The sequence below is a fragment of the Vanessa atalanta genome, chromosome 24 (assembly GCF_905147765.1).
Source record: "Vanessa atalanta chromosome 24, ilVanAtal1.2, whole genome shotgun sequence".
Lineage (NCBI taxonomy): Eukaryota > Metazoa > Arthropoda > Insecta > Lepidoptera > Nymphalidae > Vanessa > Vanessa atalanta.
The window spans coordinates 3,228,917-3,243,944 of record NC_061894.1 but is presented as its reverse complement, the minus strand read 5'-3'; the positions used below and the strand labels follow the sequence as shown (position 1 = coordinate 3,243,944).

At 30.7% G+C, this 15,028-nt stretch overlaps 1 protein-coding gene across 2 annotated transcripts in view; it reads right to left on the bottom strand.

The window, feature by feature from the left end:
• Positions 1-3,969: 3,969 nt before the first annotated feature.
• LOC125073581 (inactive dipeptidyl peptidase 10) overlaps positions 3,970-15,028 on the bottom strand; it is a 162,743-nt gene continuing 151,684 nt past the window's right edge. For both annotated transcript variants that reach the window (XM_047684454.1, XM_047684453.1), the window contains exons 8-18: positions 13,984-14,107; positions 13,461-13,696; positions 12,110-12,230; positions 11,169-11,304; positions 9,484-9,656; positions 7,801-7,943; positions 6,994-7,185; positions 6,413-6,570; positions 5,999-6,210; positions 5,388-5,563; positions 3,970-5,021 (exon numbers count right to left, since the gene is read on the bottom strand). In XM_047684454.1, coding sequence (XP_047540410.1) covers positions 5,420-5,563; positions 5,999-6,210; positions 6,413-6,570; positions 6,994-7,185; positions 7,801-7,943; positions 9,484-9,656; positions 11,169-11,304; positions 12,110-12,230; positions 13,461-13,696; positions 13,984-14,107 — 1,639 coding nt within the window. In that variant the 3' untranslated portion in view covers positions 3,970-5,021; positions 5,388-5,419. The remainder of the gene's footprint in view (positions 5,022-5,387; positions 5,564-5,998; positions 6,211-6,412; positions 6,571-6,993; positions 7,186-7,800; positions 7,944-9,483; positions 9,657-11,168; positions 11,305-12,109; positions 12,231-13,460; positions 13,697-13,983; positions 14,108-15,028) is intronic.

The following is a 15,028-nucleotide window of genomic DNA, read 5'->3' as shown; positions in this document are numbered from 1 at the left end:
GGTTTAAAAACCAAAAGACAACCTGTGATTGCTTAAATAAATTTTAGAAGACCTACGTAGAAGTATGGTAAATAGGTAAGTTCTGTTTCGTATTGCCTTTGTCAGTGGCATCACAAAAAAAAACTATCATTAATTTAAACCATTCATCATTTTTTTTATTACACTGTTTTGTAAAATAGCGAATATTCTAAATAAATAATAATTTATCACATAGATAAACTAAACATATTTGTATATATGTACTTAAAACACACAAAGTAAATCTATAATCAAAATTATAAGAATGATTATTTTTTTTTAATTATTTAGTAAGTAAGACAGCAACATAATTTATTACAACCATTTTTCTAACTGTTAAAAAAATATTGGATGAAAATTATACTTTAAAATAAATAGAATATGCATCTTATGAATTATGTCACATAAAATACTTTACAAGCTTTTAAATTAAGTACCAAAAACATTTAAAAAGGCAATATTCACAATCATTGTTCCATGATTTTCTTTTTTAATATTTTACTTTATAAGTTCAACATTTTTATCGCATTCCATTTTAACGTATTTACAATTTAAGATTAAAACCTCTTGCGTTTTATTGCATAGAAATATAATTCTTGAATATCATGGATTAGAAATAAATACTATTATTTAAAATATATATTGCGAAAATAAATAATAAACTTTTTTATATACTTGTTTTCATTCATAAATAGATCCGTTATCTTGTAAAATTGACGTCACGACAATTTTAGGGAGGGACAAAATGGCACAACTTGGAATAGAACTATATATTTCGTAAATTAGCACACCTTTAATACACACCGTGGAGAGTAGTCTGATTAAAAACTTGCCATTAACAATTGCATTTCTTCAATCTTCAATTCTTAGTTTAATGGCTTTTAGTTGTGCCGACAGGGCACAGATTATTTCGCCAATGTCACGTATTACTTAAGTTAATGACAGGTGGCAGACGCCATTTTGTTCCGTGCTGTCATTGTGACAATTATGAGATACGATTATAAAAACCTGAATAAATTTTGGACGTGACAACGTAATGAGTGTAAGAGAGGTGAAATTAATTAGACTGCCTATCTTGGACTATATGCGATTTAAATTTTTCATCCTTAAATATTTGTATATGTATTAGTAACATTTTTATTTTCGTGTTGAAAGACACATGCTAATTGCAATTGACACATCTACGTTGTCAGGTCAAAAATGTTGTATTGTTTGATATGAAAGAATTCTAATTACAAGAAAATAGATTGGAAGTTCTTATACTACTACTAAGTATAATAAATTAACAGTATTTTCGATTTTAAATACTATAATACTTTATTCATATATACCATTATAAATAATAATAGACTTATACATTTTAAATGTTATCGTTTCACAAAGTAGTACGTACTGCATATTGTAATTTGTTAGAATTTGAAGTAAAGACAAAGTACAGTTTGTTTTCTTGAATTAATTTGATAAATAATTAACAAAAGAGTCTTATTCGACTAAAATTACCATTAAAGCGAATATGAAAGGTGATTTAATATTAAATTCTTACCCTAATTATAATTATAATGAAAATTACGAGAAACATCGACACTTTGGCACTTAGGTCTTTCTCACTTTACGTTTTGTCTTAAATATTTTGAAAACATAATTATGATCGAATCATAATATTAGAATTAAAAAAAAAATCCAATGTCAAACATTACTGAAATAATATATTGGGTTATTACGTGATGTATTTAAACAAATATAAATATCCAGTTTAGGAACTTAATTTTCAAATAGTAATACGGATTAATGAAAAATGTTTTGTTTCTTTAATAGCTCAATGCATTAGTATAAGAAAACTGTTTTTATCGCAACAACCTAAACTAATCTGAATATACACGAAGAATTAAAGTTATATTACTCAATCATTACCTACTTTTGCCGTTCATCCTGTGATAAGGATTTCGTTGGGAAATCGTGATAAATAAGTAACAAAATATTTTTATTACGTTTAAAAATGACGTAAAAAATTAATGTCAATGCATGAATATTCTCTTACATTCCTATTTACGTGTAAATTGGTGTTACAAAGAAAACTGGAATTATTCATTGTTTTATATAATTTAATTTATTCAAAAATGTTATTTTTTCAAAACGGTGCCTACGGAAGAAATGTGATTACTTAAGAATATTTATTAAGAAGAGGTATTTTCACTATAATTTATTGCTATTAAAGTTATTTTCGCCTTAAATTTCACGATTCGAACGTGACTAGTATTTATTAAAGCACTAATGACTTTTACTAAGTTCAAATCTAATATTTTAAAATTTTATTTCATTAATAAAATATTTTAATACTATTGGTCTTTACTAAAGTTTAACTTGACGCTATAAATTGTTAATGTTTAAATTAAGTTTCTAGAAACATGCAAAATTTGAAAACGAGACTGAGCAACTTTCAACGATCGAATTTTAATCTATATAAAATACGTGTCATACAAAAATGTAGAAAAAAATATTACGAAGACTTTTAAATTGAAATATGTATTCCCGCTTTACTATTTAAAAAAAAAAAAACGAATTCTTGTCCAAAACAATTTCATTACATCCAAGATATTCAATTAATTGAATATTTTTATGTTATTTTGGAATTTAAAAAAATGTTGTAGGTACCTACTGTCTTCGCAAAAACTTTTCTATATTTTTGAAAGATACACTAGAAGGCATTACTTTAATCTAGATTATTTAAAATTTCGTAATAAATATCTGTACAATTATTTGTCATTTAGAAATTACACTTTACCTTTTCGCAATGACGCTACCGATATTATAATTGTTTCGATTTATTTGAATATAGTTTAAATTATAATTTAGTTACGATTCATTTACGTTTTCGAGAAAACGAAGGAATTATTTTGGGATTAACTTCGTAGTTAAGGTTGGGAAATTTATTTTGTAATTTCGCTTATATCTATTGTTCAAATGTTTTTCTAAATCAACACTTCAACACTTCTATAAAGTTCAATTCGAATAATTATTTAGAAGCACAATGTTGCGTTATAATGCTCTTTACTTTCATTACGTAAAAAAAAACAATATTTCAATAGAAATGTAAACATTTCATAAGTTTCATAAATCTTCAATATATTGTTAAATTAAAGATTATTATTATAACCAATTAATATTTAGATAATTTAACACTTTCTGAGACGTCTATGGACGTCATAACAATTTCATGGTTATTGTATTTAGTGCACAGTACACTAGAAACCCTCAAAGTATTAAAGTAATTTAAACCATATTACATACAGACTTTGATTTGTTTTCATTGTTATATACTGAATATTACAAATCAAAAACAAATCTTGTAAATACACATGATTTCAACGTAAAACTAACTATCGTTTTTGACTACAGTGACGATCTTAAAGTACTATCGCCTACCATAACAACTTAAGTACTAAGATCACAAAACTCATTGACTAAAGAGCAACTATCAATTCCTTTATTAGTCAGTAAATCAATGGCCGTCTGATTTATATAAGAATTTGCAAATTCCCATGAAAATTAAACATTTTTCGTTACATTCATTAACAGACTTCAGCTTTTGATCACGATACGAGACGAGACGGGGCAACTCTACCGACACGACGGACAAAATAATAAAAAAATTAAAGCAGAGTAAGTTGCGATTTTATTTTACGGCGATAGCACAGCGGCGTCACTTCGGTCACGTGTGCAAGTTAAAATCGTGATCAAAACCCGAATACAATATTTAAAATATACAATATACATCGCAAACATTTCAAGTTCCATGCAAATCGTACGTGGAATTTGCGTTATTCCGCAACAAGATAATATTATAAAAATCGACATTATCGAATTGCGGAATAAAGAATTTTTTTTTTTTGTAATAAGAGATTTCTAAAACGAATTTTCGACGATTAAAAATGCGAATATAATACACGCGATTTAATTTCTAAACTAAAATTTTAATTATTTAACAAAAACCTACGTTTCTAGTTGAATATTTAACTTTAATTGTTTTTTTTTTTTATAATTTGAAATTAAGATAACTCTTTTCGAAAGTTTCATCGATTTAGAAAAAAAAAAGAAAAATCTGGGCCGCAATTAGAGTACCCATAAATTTAATAGATGATTAAAATAAAAAGAGGCTCAATGATCATTAGGCCGTTCCGGCCCACAGACCCTTTCATTTTTTTTAATTAACAAGATTAATTACACTTAAAAAAAATAAAAAACCATTATAATTTATTTGTCAGTTCATCTCTGAGATTGATGAAAATTTTTAGAATTAAAAAAGTAATGATACCTGGAAGTAATACATTAATGTCGAATGGAACATTTTAATTTATATATAATAGATTTAAGTTATCATATTAATTCATTTAATTTTCTGTGTTTCACATAATTACGTAAATATTTAAAAAATATATTAAGATAGTATTGAACCAGTTACAATTTTAACTTCTCTTTATTGTTCAATCTGATAAATAAGGATTTTTTTAAATATTTACGGCGTTTCTGCGTACCGGCTGCGTTTTAATTATTTTTAAGGATTTTTACGTCGCCAAATAGTTTAGTACAGATGCGCAATATAATCTTCATAATTATTTTGTAATAAAATAATCAAAACAATATACATTAAACGGATCTTTTTTTCATATTGCAACACCATTCGCGTTTTCACACGTCATTACTCCATTGATCACAATTGTTTGCATATATTTAAATGTTTCTTGTGCGTTTCTATTTATCAATCACACACACACATATGCAACACCTCCTACATACTCGCGTAAGGGTTCGTTAATTAAAAGCTTTTAATAGAATTCAACCATACAATTTACACGATCACAATTATTTATAACTACGTATCACATGCATGTTTGATGTGTATGAAATAGTCCATTTGGCAGTAAATATCGAATGGGATATGGAAATAATTGTACTACAGATTTTAATAAACTCTTCTCTGGCGGTTTCTACTTCACTGTAATTACCTGTAAAAATATATATACAATATTACATTTCAAATTCCATCCGAGACAGAATGTCAGCCGGGAAAATGGTTCTGGTGGTAAAGCCGGCCATTTTTTTTTAACTGTCAAAAGGTTTTTTTTTTGTTAACGAAATACTAACATGTTCGTTTTCTCTTATATCTTTTATTCCACAAACAAAACCTATTGTTTGTTAAACAGACCCAAGAGACATAACTCGGATACCGGATGATTGGCATTGTGCCAATAAAAAGAGGCAATGTTGGTATTTCTTTGCTACTGTCTATGAACAAAGGTGACTATACCTACTATCATTTTGTGATTAGCTTCCAATTCTAAAGACATTATTATAGAAAAAAAAAGAAATACCAAGAGTACAACTCCTCATCCCTCCACGAGTCTCAGTCGAGGTTACCGCCATTTCGCAGTCCGGCCTTTGTCTCTGGCGGCACCTGTTTCTTGAAACAGTCATCCAAGAACGAGGACATTGTTCGGAATAGGTGCTTCTTGACGCCTTCTAGACTGTGACCTTCGTCTGGGTAAATCTAGAAAAATCAACTTATTTAAAAAAAAATGTTTCTGTTTTATTATCAATTAACTCGCAAGTGCATATACATCTTAACTAATATGAAACAGCGAAAATGTGACTTTGTTTGTTAGTTAAGTCTTAACTACTGAACTGCTCATTATGAAATTCTGGTGTAAAGTAGTTATGCAAAAATATCTCTGATATGTTATAGGGTGTTGTAAATTAGTGAAATAAAAAGTCCTAAAGGTAAGTTAGGTAATGTATATGATTGTTTTTTTTGTGATTTGTTATTTTATTAGGGGTATCATTTAACGCGTTGACGTAACAGGCACTGTATTGTTATTACAACATTTATATTTAAATATATTTGTATAAAAATTATATTTAAGACGTTATACGAATTTTATAAAGACGTTATTCTTAAAACTATTTTGATTCTACATACTCTTACCTGTTGTCTAAACGTGCTTCCCTGGTCAGACAACGCTCTCGCTAACGCCATCGTCTGCTGTACGTGAACGTTATCGTCAGCAGTGCCGTGTACTAAAAGCAGCATCTTATCTTGAAGTGCTGCGGCCTGCTTGGTGACGTCAGCATCGGCGTAACCTCGGTAATTACCAGTTGCGTTCGGGAAGCCCATGTAGCGTTCTGAATAAGCTGACGCTGTTAAAAATAATTATTAAATAAGTAATTATTATATGTCACAAGAAAGGGAAGAGGGAAGGTAAAGCTGCCAAGTCTCCGCCTTCCACATCCAGTCAGTTCCAGACATTTCTATACGGGTATATACAGCTATATTATAACCTAACAAAATTCAAACATTGTTAAATAATGGGATAAGTTTGAATGCGTTTTCCATTTTTACCATAGTATCGCCACCTAATGATGGGCGTGATTGCGACCCCGCAGTGGAAAACTCGCAGCGGACTCGCAAGCGCCAGCGCCGCAAGGAACCCGCCGTGCGCGCGGCCCCACACCGCCACGCGACGCGCGTCGATAAAGTGCAGCGAGTCGCGGAGATATCTATAAGACAATTACATTTATAATTTTATTTACATATGTAAGATGTAAAGTTATGCTAAACAGGTTTAAAAAAAAAAACATTATTAATAATATAGACTTAAATAGTTTATCTGCGTGTCAAATGTTATTTTACCCAATTAGTTATTTTGGAATCGATTCAAGATTATTTTAATTTTATTGGCAAATATATGTCACAGTTACAAGAACGACGTTTTAACTAACATAATAAATTGAAAAATAAAACAGTTTTGCAGTTAAAGGCATTTTTTTATATTTATATATTTGAGATCGAATTTTTAAAAAAAGAAACATTTTGGGTAAAATTTAACAAAATGTATAATAATGTTGTATAATATATGCAACAATCATTTTCATTACATAAATATTATGAAATAATTTTATTTAAAATGTATTAGGACGTACTCAGCAACTTCCAGCTGGTCTTTTAGTTCCACTGTTCCCAGACGTCTGTGCAGCGTATGATGTGCTGCAAGACCTCGCCCACCAGCACCTCTTGCGTCCACTGAAGCCAAAATAGCTCCAGCGCCTGCAGCTAATGAGCCCCAGTCAAGGGACCACTGCTCTGTTACCAGCTGAGTTCCCGGTGCTCCATTTCTGAATACAAAGGAGTGTGTATCATAATAAGGTTCCTTATTGTGTTTATGATGATAAGGAACCCTAATAATGACGCATTGTTGCAATACAGTTGATTATTATCGATTTCTATTCTGTAACAATAAACTCGATATATGTTGTAATATTTACGATAATAATTATAAAATTTATATCAAAATGGCGTATGTTAGTCAGTTGTCAACATTTCACGAGTGACTCCCGAGGTGAATTCTTACAGAATCGCACTGCTGGACGGGGACACGAGGAATAAGAGAAAATTTACATACCATTAATTTTAAATGCAAATACAGATACTGAATTGAGCAGCTTTTTACGAATGAGTTAGCCGTCAAATCCAATATTGGAAATATGTTGCGTAATAACCACTTACGGACAAAGCAGACACCAAAGATTTTCTAGAACGTATTGTTTAACTACTACTACTGTACTATTGTACTACCTTCGTAGGCATTTAATAATAAAAAAAAGTAAGTGGATCACAAAAACAAGAAAACGATAATAAATTGTTATTTAATGCATCGTTGATTACAGCCTCAGCGTTGACTTATTACTTAATAAATAAACGGCACTAAAATAGATTTAATAAAGACTTACACTTTCATAACCAATGGGTATTTAGTCACTTCATCCTCACGCAAGCCAGGAGGAAGCAGGAGACGAACTCGAGCTGCCTGACCACTCGACAATTGCACGGAGAACGTCCGTGGTGTCGGCAATGCTATGACTGACAGCTTTTCCTTTAGAAAAATAAAAAAATAAGACAAATACAACTAGGCAACTGAGGCGAAATTATCCATAGTGATCTAGAATAAAATGTACCTTTATTTGAACGAGAAATTTATTTCATAAATATAATTCGGGTAAGATTTAATAACTTCAAAAAATATATATTTTTTAAACTTACTAAACATTGCCTTTCAATACGGTTTGAATAATAACAATGTCCTATTGTAATTAATGTACCATTGCAATTGGATGAGGCCACCAGTATTACATAAAGACAATACGTCCAACGTAAAAATATTTTTATAAACGAAAAAGGACTTAATATTTATAGACATTAGGTATTTATTCCATAGAATTAATAAGATAATAACACAATGCCCAATAACGTATCAAACAGATTGTAAGATCAAGTTGCTGTTGTATTACGAATCAAATGAAAAAGCTATTTACAAGTTCAAATAAGAATATCAAAATGCGAAACCATAAAGCGTTGGTATATCGACGCTTTTTAAATTGTTCCAACAGTAAAACGTATGCACAAAGGGAATAAAATCTAGAATCAGAATGCATATCGATCAAGCTGTGAATACATTGTAGACATAACGATATTTTTGTTGATATTACAAATTGTCTAATATATTTTATCGAAAATAAAAATATCTAGATGGATTTGTCAAGATTTATAAGGTTCCTTTTTTTAAATCTTTATGGTATTGCCAGGACAATTTGTATTATTTTTTTTTTATGAGGGAGCTTGACAGGCAAATGTTCTTATGAAATGTGGTTATAACCACTCACAAACACTGTAAAAAAAACAGTTTAATGAGAACTAATGTTATGTACCTTGTCCTTGAGTTATATTGCTCACATATACTTCAAACCGGAACACAACAAATATGGTTATAATTATAAATATATAAGAAAAATATAAAGGCAAGAGAAATATAGTATTGTGTTTTGCCTGTTTCAGTAACCGATTACAAAAAAAATATATTAAAAGTAATATGTATATACAAACAAAAACACGCACACAAATATACATTTTGAATAATAAATCAAATGTTATCTAAGATTATCTTTCACGTTGCTTTAACAAGTTTTATATCAATAATATTAATATTTGCTAAAGAAAATGCTAAGCGATTTTGTCTGTTTAATATAACAATTTTTTATAGAATGATATAAAAAAGTAACGATCATTATCATCCTCCTGCCCTTATCCCAATTTTATTTTTAGTCAGCGCAGCATGTCTTCTTCTTCCGTACTTCTCTATCTGACGTCATCTCACAAGGAACATTCTTTCCAACCATATCGTCTTTCACTCAATCCATGAATTGTTTCTTTGGTCGTCCTCTACATCTATATCCCTCCACGTCCATGCTGAAGACCTTCCTCATATCATGGTTCTCATTCCTCCCCATAACAGCCCATACCATGACCGCCGGTTTCCACATAACTTCTCGGTTACCCGTGCCACTTTCAAACTTCCTCTTATGTACTGATTCCTTAATCTATCCATACGCAAACTACTCCAATAATAAAACTTGTACCTTTACTAATGTGTTATTTTCCAGGTGCATCAAGAGACGAGGCTCTGGAAGCGAGATCTTGTGTAAGCTAGACGTCGGTACACCTGGGCCCAAGCATTCGAGTACGAAGTACGTCGAAGACGGACTGAAGTGAGCGTCGTGATACAGGCACGGAAGATTTTGAGGTATATTTTCTAGAAATAAGGTTCAATGTTAAATAATATAAGCCATACTATAAAATACATCCTTGTAAAATAGCCAATAATATGAAGTAAAAAATATATTGAATAGTGAACAGTAACAGCCTGTAAATTTTCCACTGCTGGGATAAAGATTCCTCTATCTTTAAGGAGAACGTATGGAGCATATTCCACCACACTGCTCCAATGCTAGTTGGTGAATACACATGTGGCAAAATTTCGTTGAAATTAGACACAATGTATTCACCTCACGATGTTTTCCTTCACCGCCGAGCACGAGATGAATTATAAACACAGATTGAGCACATGAAAATTCAGTTTTGCTTGCCTGAGTTTGAACCCGCAATCAGTTAATAGTGAATCATTGATAGTGAACCCAGTAGATTAAATTCGAAACGAACTAATTATAATACAAAATAATATATCTCTTTAAAATTATAGCAAGCGCTAGTTACTGGAATATTCGAATTATATGGAAACGATAAATCATAAGATATTGGGTTAAGATTAAAATAATATGTATATTAAATTGAAAATTGGAAATATTGTTTTCATTTTTACTAATGTTATAAATGCGAAAGCAACTCTCTGTCTGTTTGTCTGGTGCTATTTCACCCTAAAATTGCCCAAATTGGCAAAAATTATATGGTAAAAAGCAAGCTGAAATTTTTAGGCATAGACTTCTTTACGCCTAACGCCTAAAAACCAAACCTTAAATAGCGAGGGATGCAGTGATGCAGTCGCCAACTAGCGTAATTTAAAAAATATTCTTGTTTCTAGTACAATACTACTTTGAAAACAACGTAGAATTTCCATAATAAATTCGACTGCTGTGTCTGAAGCGTGTCGAACTTTGGCGTGACAACTTTATTAAATAGAACTTCGGTTACGTGTCAGACTCACTGCAGTGATACAATATCGTCCTGCACCTGTTGGCATGCTATAAATGCAATTCTGATCTACGCCAAAGTTCCTTGAAGTTCAGAACTAGCAGTTCGTGACGATTGTTCAACGTAACAGAAATGACGAGTATTCATTAACGTTATTTGAACTGAGTTTCATTCTATTTGCAAAATAAAACATTATATTACCAAGAGTTTTTAATTGGCATTGAGTCTTATTTACCTATTAATACAAACACTATACACACAGAGATCTTACTCTAAGTACATATATAGCTTTCTGGCGTACATATATTATGATACGATGTTTTCTTTCACCGCCGAGCACGAGATGAATTTTAAAATTAAGTACATGATTGATGATGATTCAGTGGTGCCTGCCTAGATTTCAACCCGAAATTATCGGCTAAGATGCACGCGTTCTAACCACTGGGTCATCTCAGCTCTTAACAAGGGAACACGATTGTTAAAAAATTGTTATTTCTCGGTATAATAATTGATTAGTGCGAGTAACCAACCCCGGCAGGTTCTACGACTTTTCAATTTATCCATGATGTAATATTATGTCGTATAAATTGTCTAAAGAGAAATTAATTTGACTTACCAGGTTGCTTTTTCTTCTTCTTTTTCGATGGAGCTGGAGACGTGGCCGGAATTTCCTCGTCCCAATCGTTGTCCCAAGTGCTGTCGCCTGATGACGCGAGGTTTCCGTAAAATTCTAGATTGATTGCAGGCGATGGCTATTCGAAAGAGGAAAAAGAAAGAAAGAGAAGAGATTATTTGTCTGTATTTGTTACTCGCTCCGTCCTATTATATCGTTATTTAAATTGAATATGAATTTAGTATCAAAGTTTTTGTAAATAATAGAACATACATTTACATGAGGACCGTTTTAACTAATTATGGTTTATATATATATATAAAATATTCGTATCATAAAATGATAATTACCAATTCCAATTGATATTTAAGAATATTGAAAAAATATTATAGTGGAAAATAAAAGGAAAACACATGACAGAAGAGTCAAATGATTGTCTATGGTGTTAAGACTTTTTTAGATATTTATTCTAGGTCTTCTGAATTATATCTTCTCAGTAATTATATTAACCACAAAACATAGGCAGTTTAAGAAATATAAATCAGTACGGTGCTTAAACGGTTTCATTTAAGATGGAATGTCCCTTGAGCCTGAAAAATTACTTTTGTTATAATATATTTAGCTTTTCGACCAGGGGGAAATTCTACTAAAATATAACGGTTATAATAAATTCGCGATTCTATATAGTCAAAAATATAGAAAAGGAAAACAACTGAACGGTAAAAATAACATTTCGATTCGTTTGCAATAAAGTGACAATCTATTAGTAGAATTGTGCCTGAACACATAAATATACAATTTTGATCTGTGACGGTAGTTACCGCTGCGAAGGTGACGCGACTGCGAACAATGACGAGTCAACATAAAGCCTCACCGGTAACATAACTTTGGGTTATTTGACTAAGAGGCACAAGGACGAAGATAAAAATTAATAAAATATGTACCTGTGAATTACAAGTGACACAGTATGGTAATTTTTGAGGCGTGCCGGGCCGAGGCGCCTCTGAAGACACTCTATACAAGTGCTGCTGCCCTGGTTTACCTTCTGGTATGCCTAAATAATATCTGAAAATTAGATACGTTTTTAGTACCTCTCATCTTAATTTTTACCTTTTAAATGTTGACAAACAAAATAAACAACTAAAATATACATTTTTTTGTATTGTTCTTACGCTAATTACACTCACGTGATAAGGAAAGCAGGTAAATATGTAGGTACGTATATGTGTTTGCGCAATTGTGCATTTTCTGTGCACTTAATGCCATATAATAAGGATTAATTACAAGTACACGATGTCTTGTATCAAATTGAATTAACAATTAAATAACATTAAATTAAATTATCTTGCAAATCTTAAGTGTGAAAGCATAATATAGCCTTTACAGTGTATGAATCTCATCGCAAACTGTCATTACGCCTGTAGCTTTCATTATATAATTTATAGTCTACTTTTTGTAAGAACTGTCAATACGTTTTAAATAATTCCTTATTTTTATCTCAGGACGATAATAGAAGTTAATTTTATCCAAACGAGCAATACAAAGTCAGAAATCAAATGACAAGATGTTACGCATTAAATTGACTGGAAGATTGTTTCGTAATTTAATGTAAATATCTCCTTTAGAAATGGAAGGTTAATATTTATCATCGAAGAAAAAGCGAACCAAGAGAAATGTCGCTATTAAGAGTAACTTAGCAATACACAGTAATGATATTTAAGATTGGACAGGATTATACTTGATCTTACGTTAAAGATACGGAAAAACAATCTTAAAGGATGTTTATTTTGGTTGCTTTAATTGATTTTGAAAAATAGTAAGATCAGGAATTAAAACGCAATGTTTTTTTAATGCGGTTCTGTTTGTTTGTTCTTTTCACGATCAGAATAGTATGGGATTCGAAAATGAAAGATAAACTTGGATGAGGATACTGAGATTTTGAATATTTAATAATAATTATAAAGAAACAGTATTTCTACGTAGGAAAGAAACATGACATTATGTTTTTATAATATGAACACTGTTTTTTATAATGTAAGATATTTTCTACGGAGGCAAATTCTCTAATTATTTCTATAATAAAAACAAGCAACATTTTTTTTTTCGTTGAGGTCGAAATTTGGCTCAATACTTGTTTCATTTTATTTAAATTGTATAATTTTTACAAATAATTAAAACATGTCAAAATTAACTCAAATTTCCTTGTGGAGCGACAGACAATTTATCGAGTGTTGGAATTTAAGTCTCAAGTAACACTATTTATTACAGAATAAGTACTAGGCAATCATAACTTACATGTGTTGGTTCGCGTGGTCCCACGCCAATAGTTTAACTACATCAAAACTTCCATGTGTGAGTGGTAACGCTCTTGGTCCGTGTGCGTTGTGTTCTGCGCGCACTACATGTCGGAAGAGTCCGGCGGGCCCATCACGCACTGGAGCCAATGTTACAAGGGCGCCGCCACCTGACGACCATAATGGCGCTGGAGCAGATTCGACCCATGCTTCTGTACCCGAAAATACCCGGTATACCTATTGATTAAAAAATTGGATTTAACGAAATTTGAATATATTAAATCTCATTTTAAGATAACATGTTACTAATGTATGATTTTTTTATTATATTTATGTATATTTATGTACATGTAGCTTGTGACACATTTGGGCAACATTTAAGGAAAATTAAACTTAATAAATTTATCAATAAGATAAATAATAAATAAATTTGACTTCATTAAAATAAAGATAAAAAATATGATCAATATGCCTAGTACAAATAACATTAAGCTACCAGGAGCACATAAACTAGTTTTACTAACCTCTTGACAATACCACATAGGGCTCTTACACACTGACACCACAGATAAGTTCTGTACACGAGTGAGCCACACTACGCACACCTCTGTAAGAGATACCCATTGCGCGCTTGTGAAATAGTAGTCCCTGGGAAAACATAAGGAAACAGATATGTATAATAAATTTAAATATTCTACAGGCACTTGCTGTTTGTGTTCCCTTTAATGTTAATGTGCCTTTTTATATATTAAAAGAACCTAATAAAACAAAATTTCAAAAATAGTTCGACGTTTTAACTTTTAGTACTATTTCGTCGAATCGTTTGTGAAACTATCAATTGGAATCTATAAATAATAAAGGTCGTGTGACATAAATGAGTATATATTTATAAATAATCATAATATACTTTTTTAGCACACGAGATGATAGCAAAAACGAATAAAACGGCAATTAACTTCAGCTCGATCCGAAAATGTTTTGAAGTTACATTTAAAAAGAGAACTATAAAAAATTACTCTTTCCTCGTATTCGATAAAAAAAATCACAGAGTTTTCCTCGAAAAATTTGAGAGTATTTTTTAAATACGAAGTGTTCTTTTATTTGAAATCTCTCGATGTCGCGTAAAGTTGGAAAACATTTTTAGAAGGTATTTTCAGTGTCGAAACATTTTTTACTTCATTTACTAACTCTAGTTAATATTCCCAACCGTACAATTTTATTTTTGTTTTAATAAACGACGAGTTTTATTCTTATTTTAGCATCGTTACTCCAACAAGTGAAACGCTAGAATTAATTTTCAAATTTTTTTATTTTCTAAAATATTCGACTCCAATTGCAGAAGGAATTAAAGTATATAAACATGACATTAATGGTCGAGATCTATGTAGATATTCTGTGGTTCGAAAAAAATACTTTTTGAATATAGACGAAATTTTTAACGTAACTTTGAAAATAAACTTAAAGTCAATATGAGTTAAGTTTTGCAGTGTTGCAGTTTGCATAACACAACAGCAATGTATATTAATAGATCTCATGGAATACGAGTATTTAAATCTAAGGTTTCTTTAC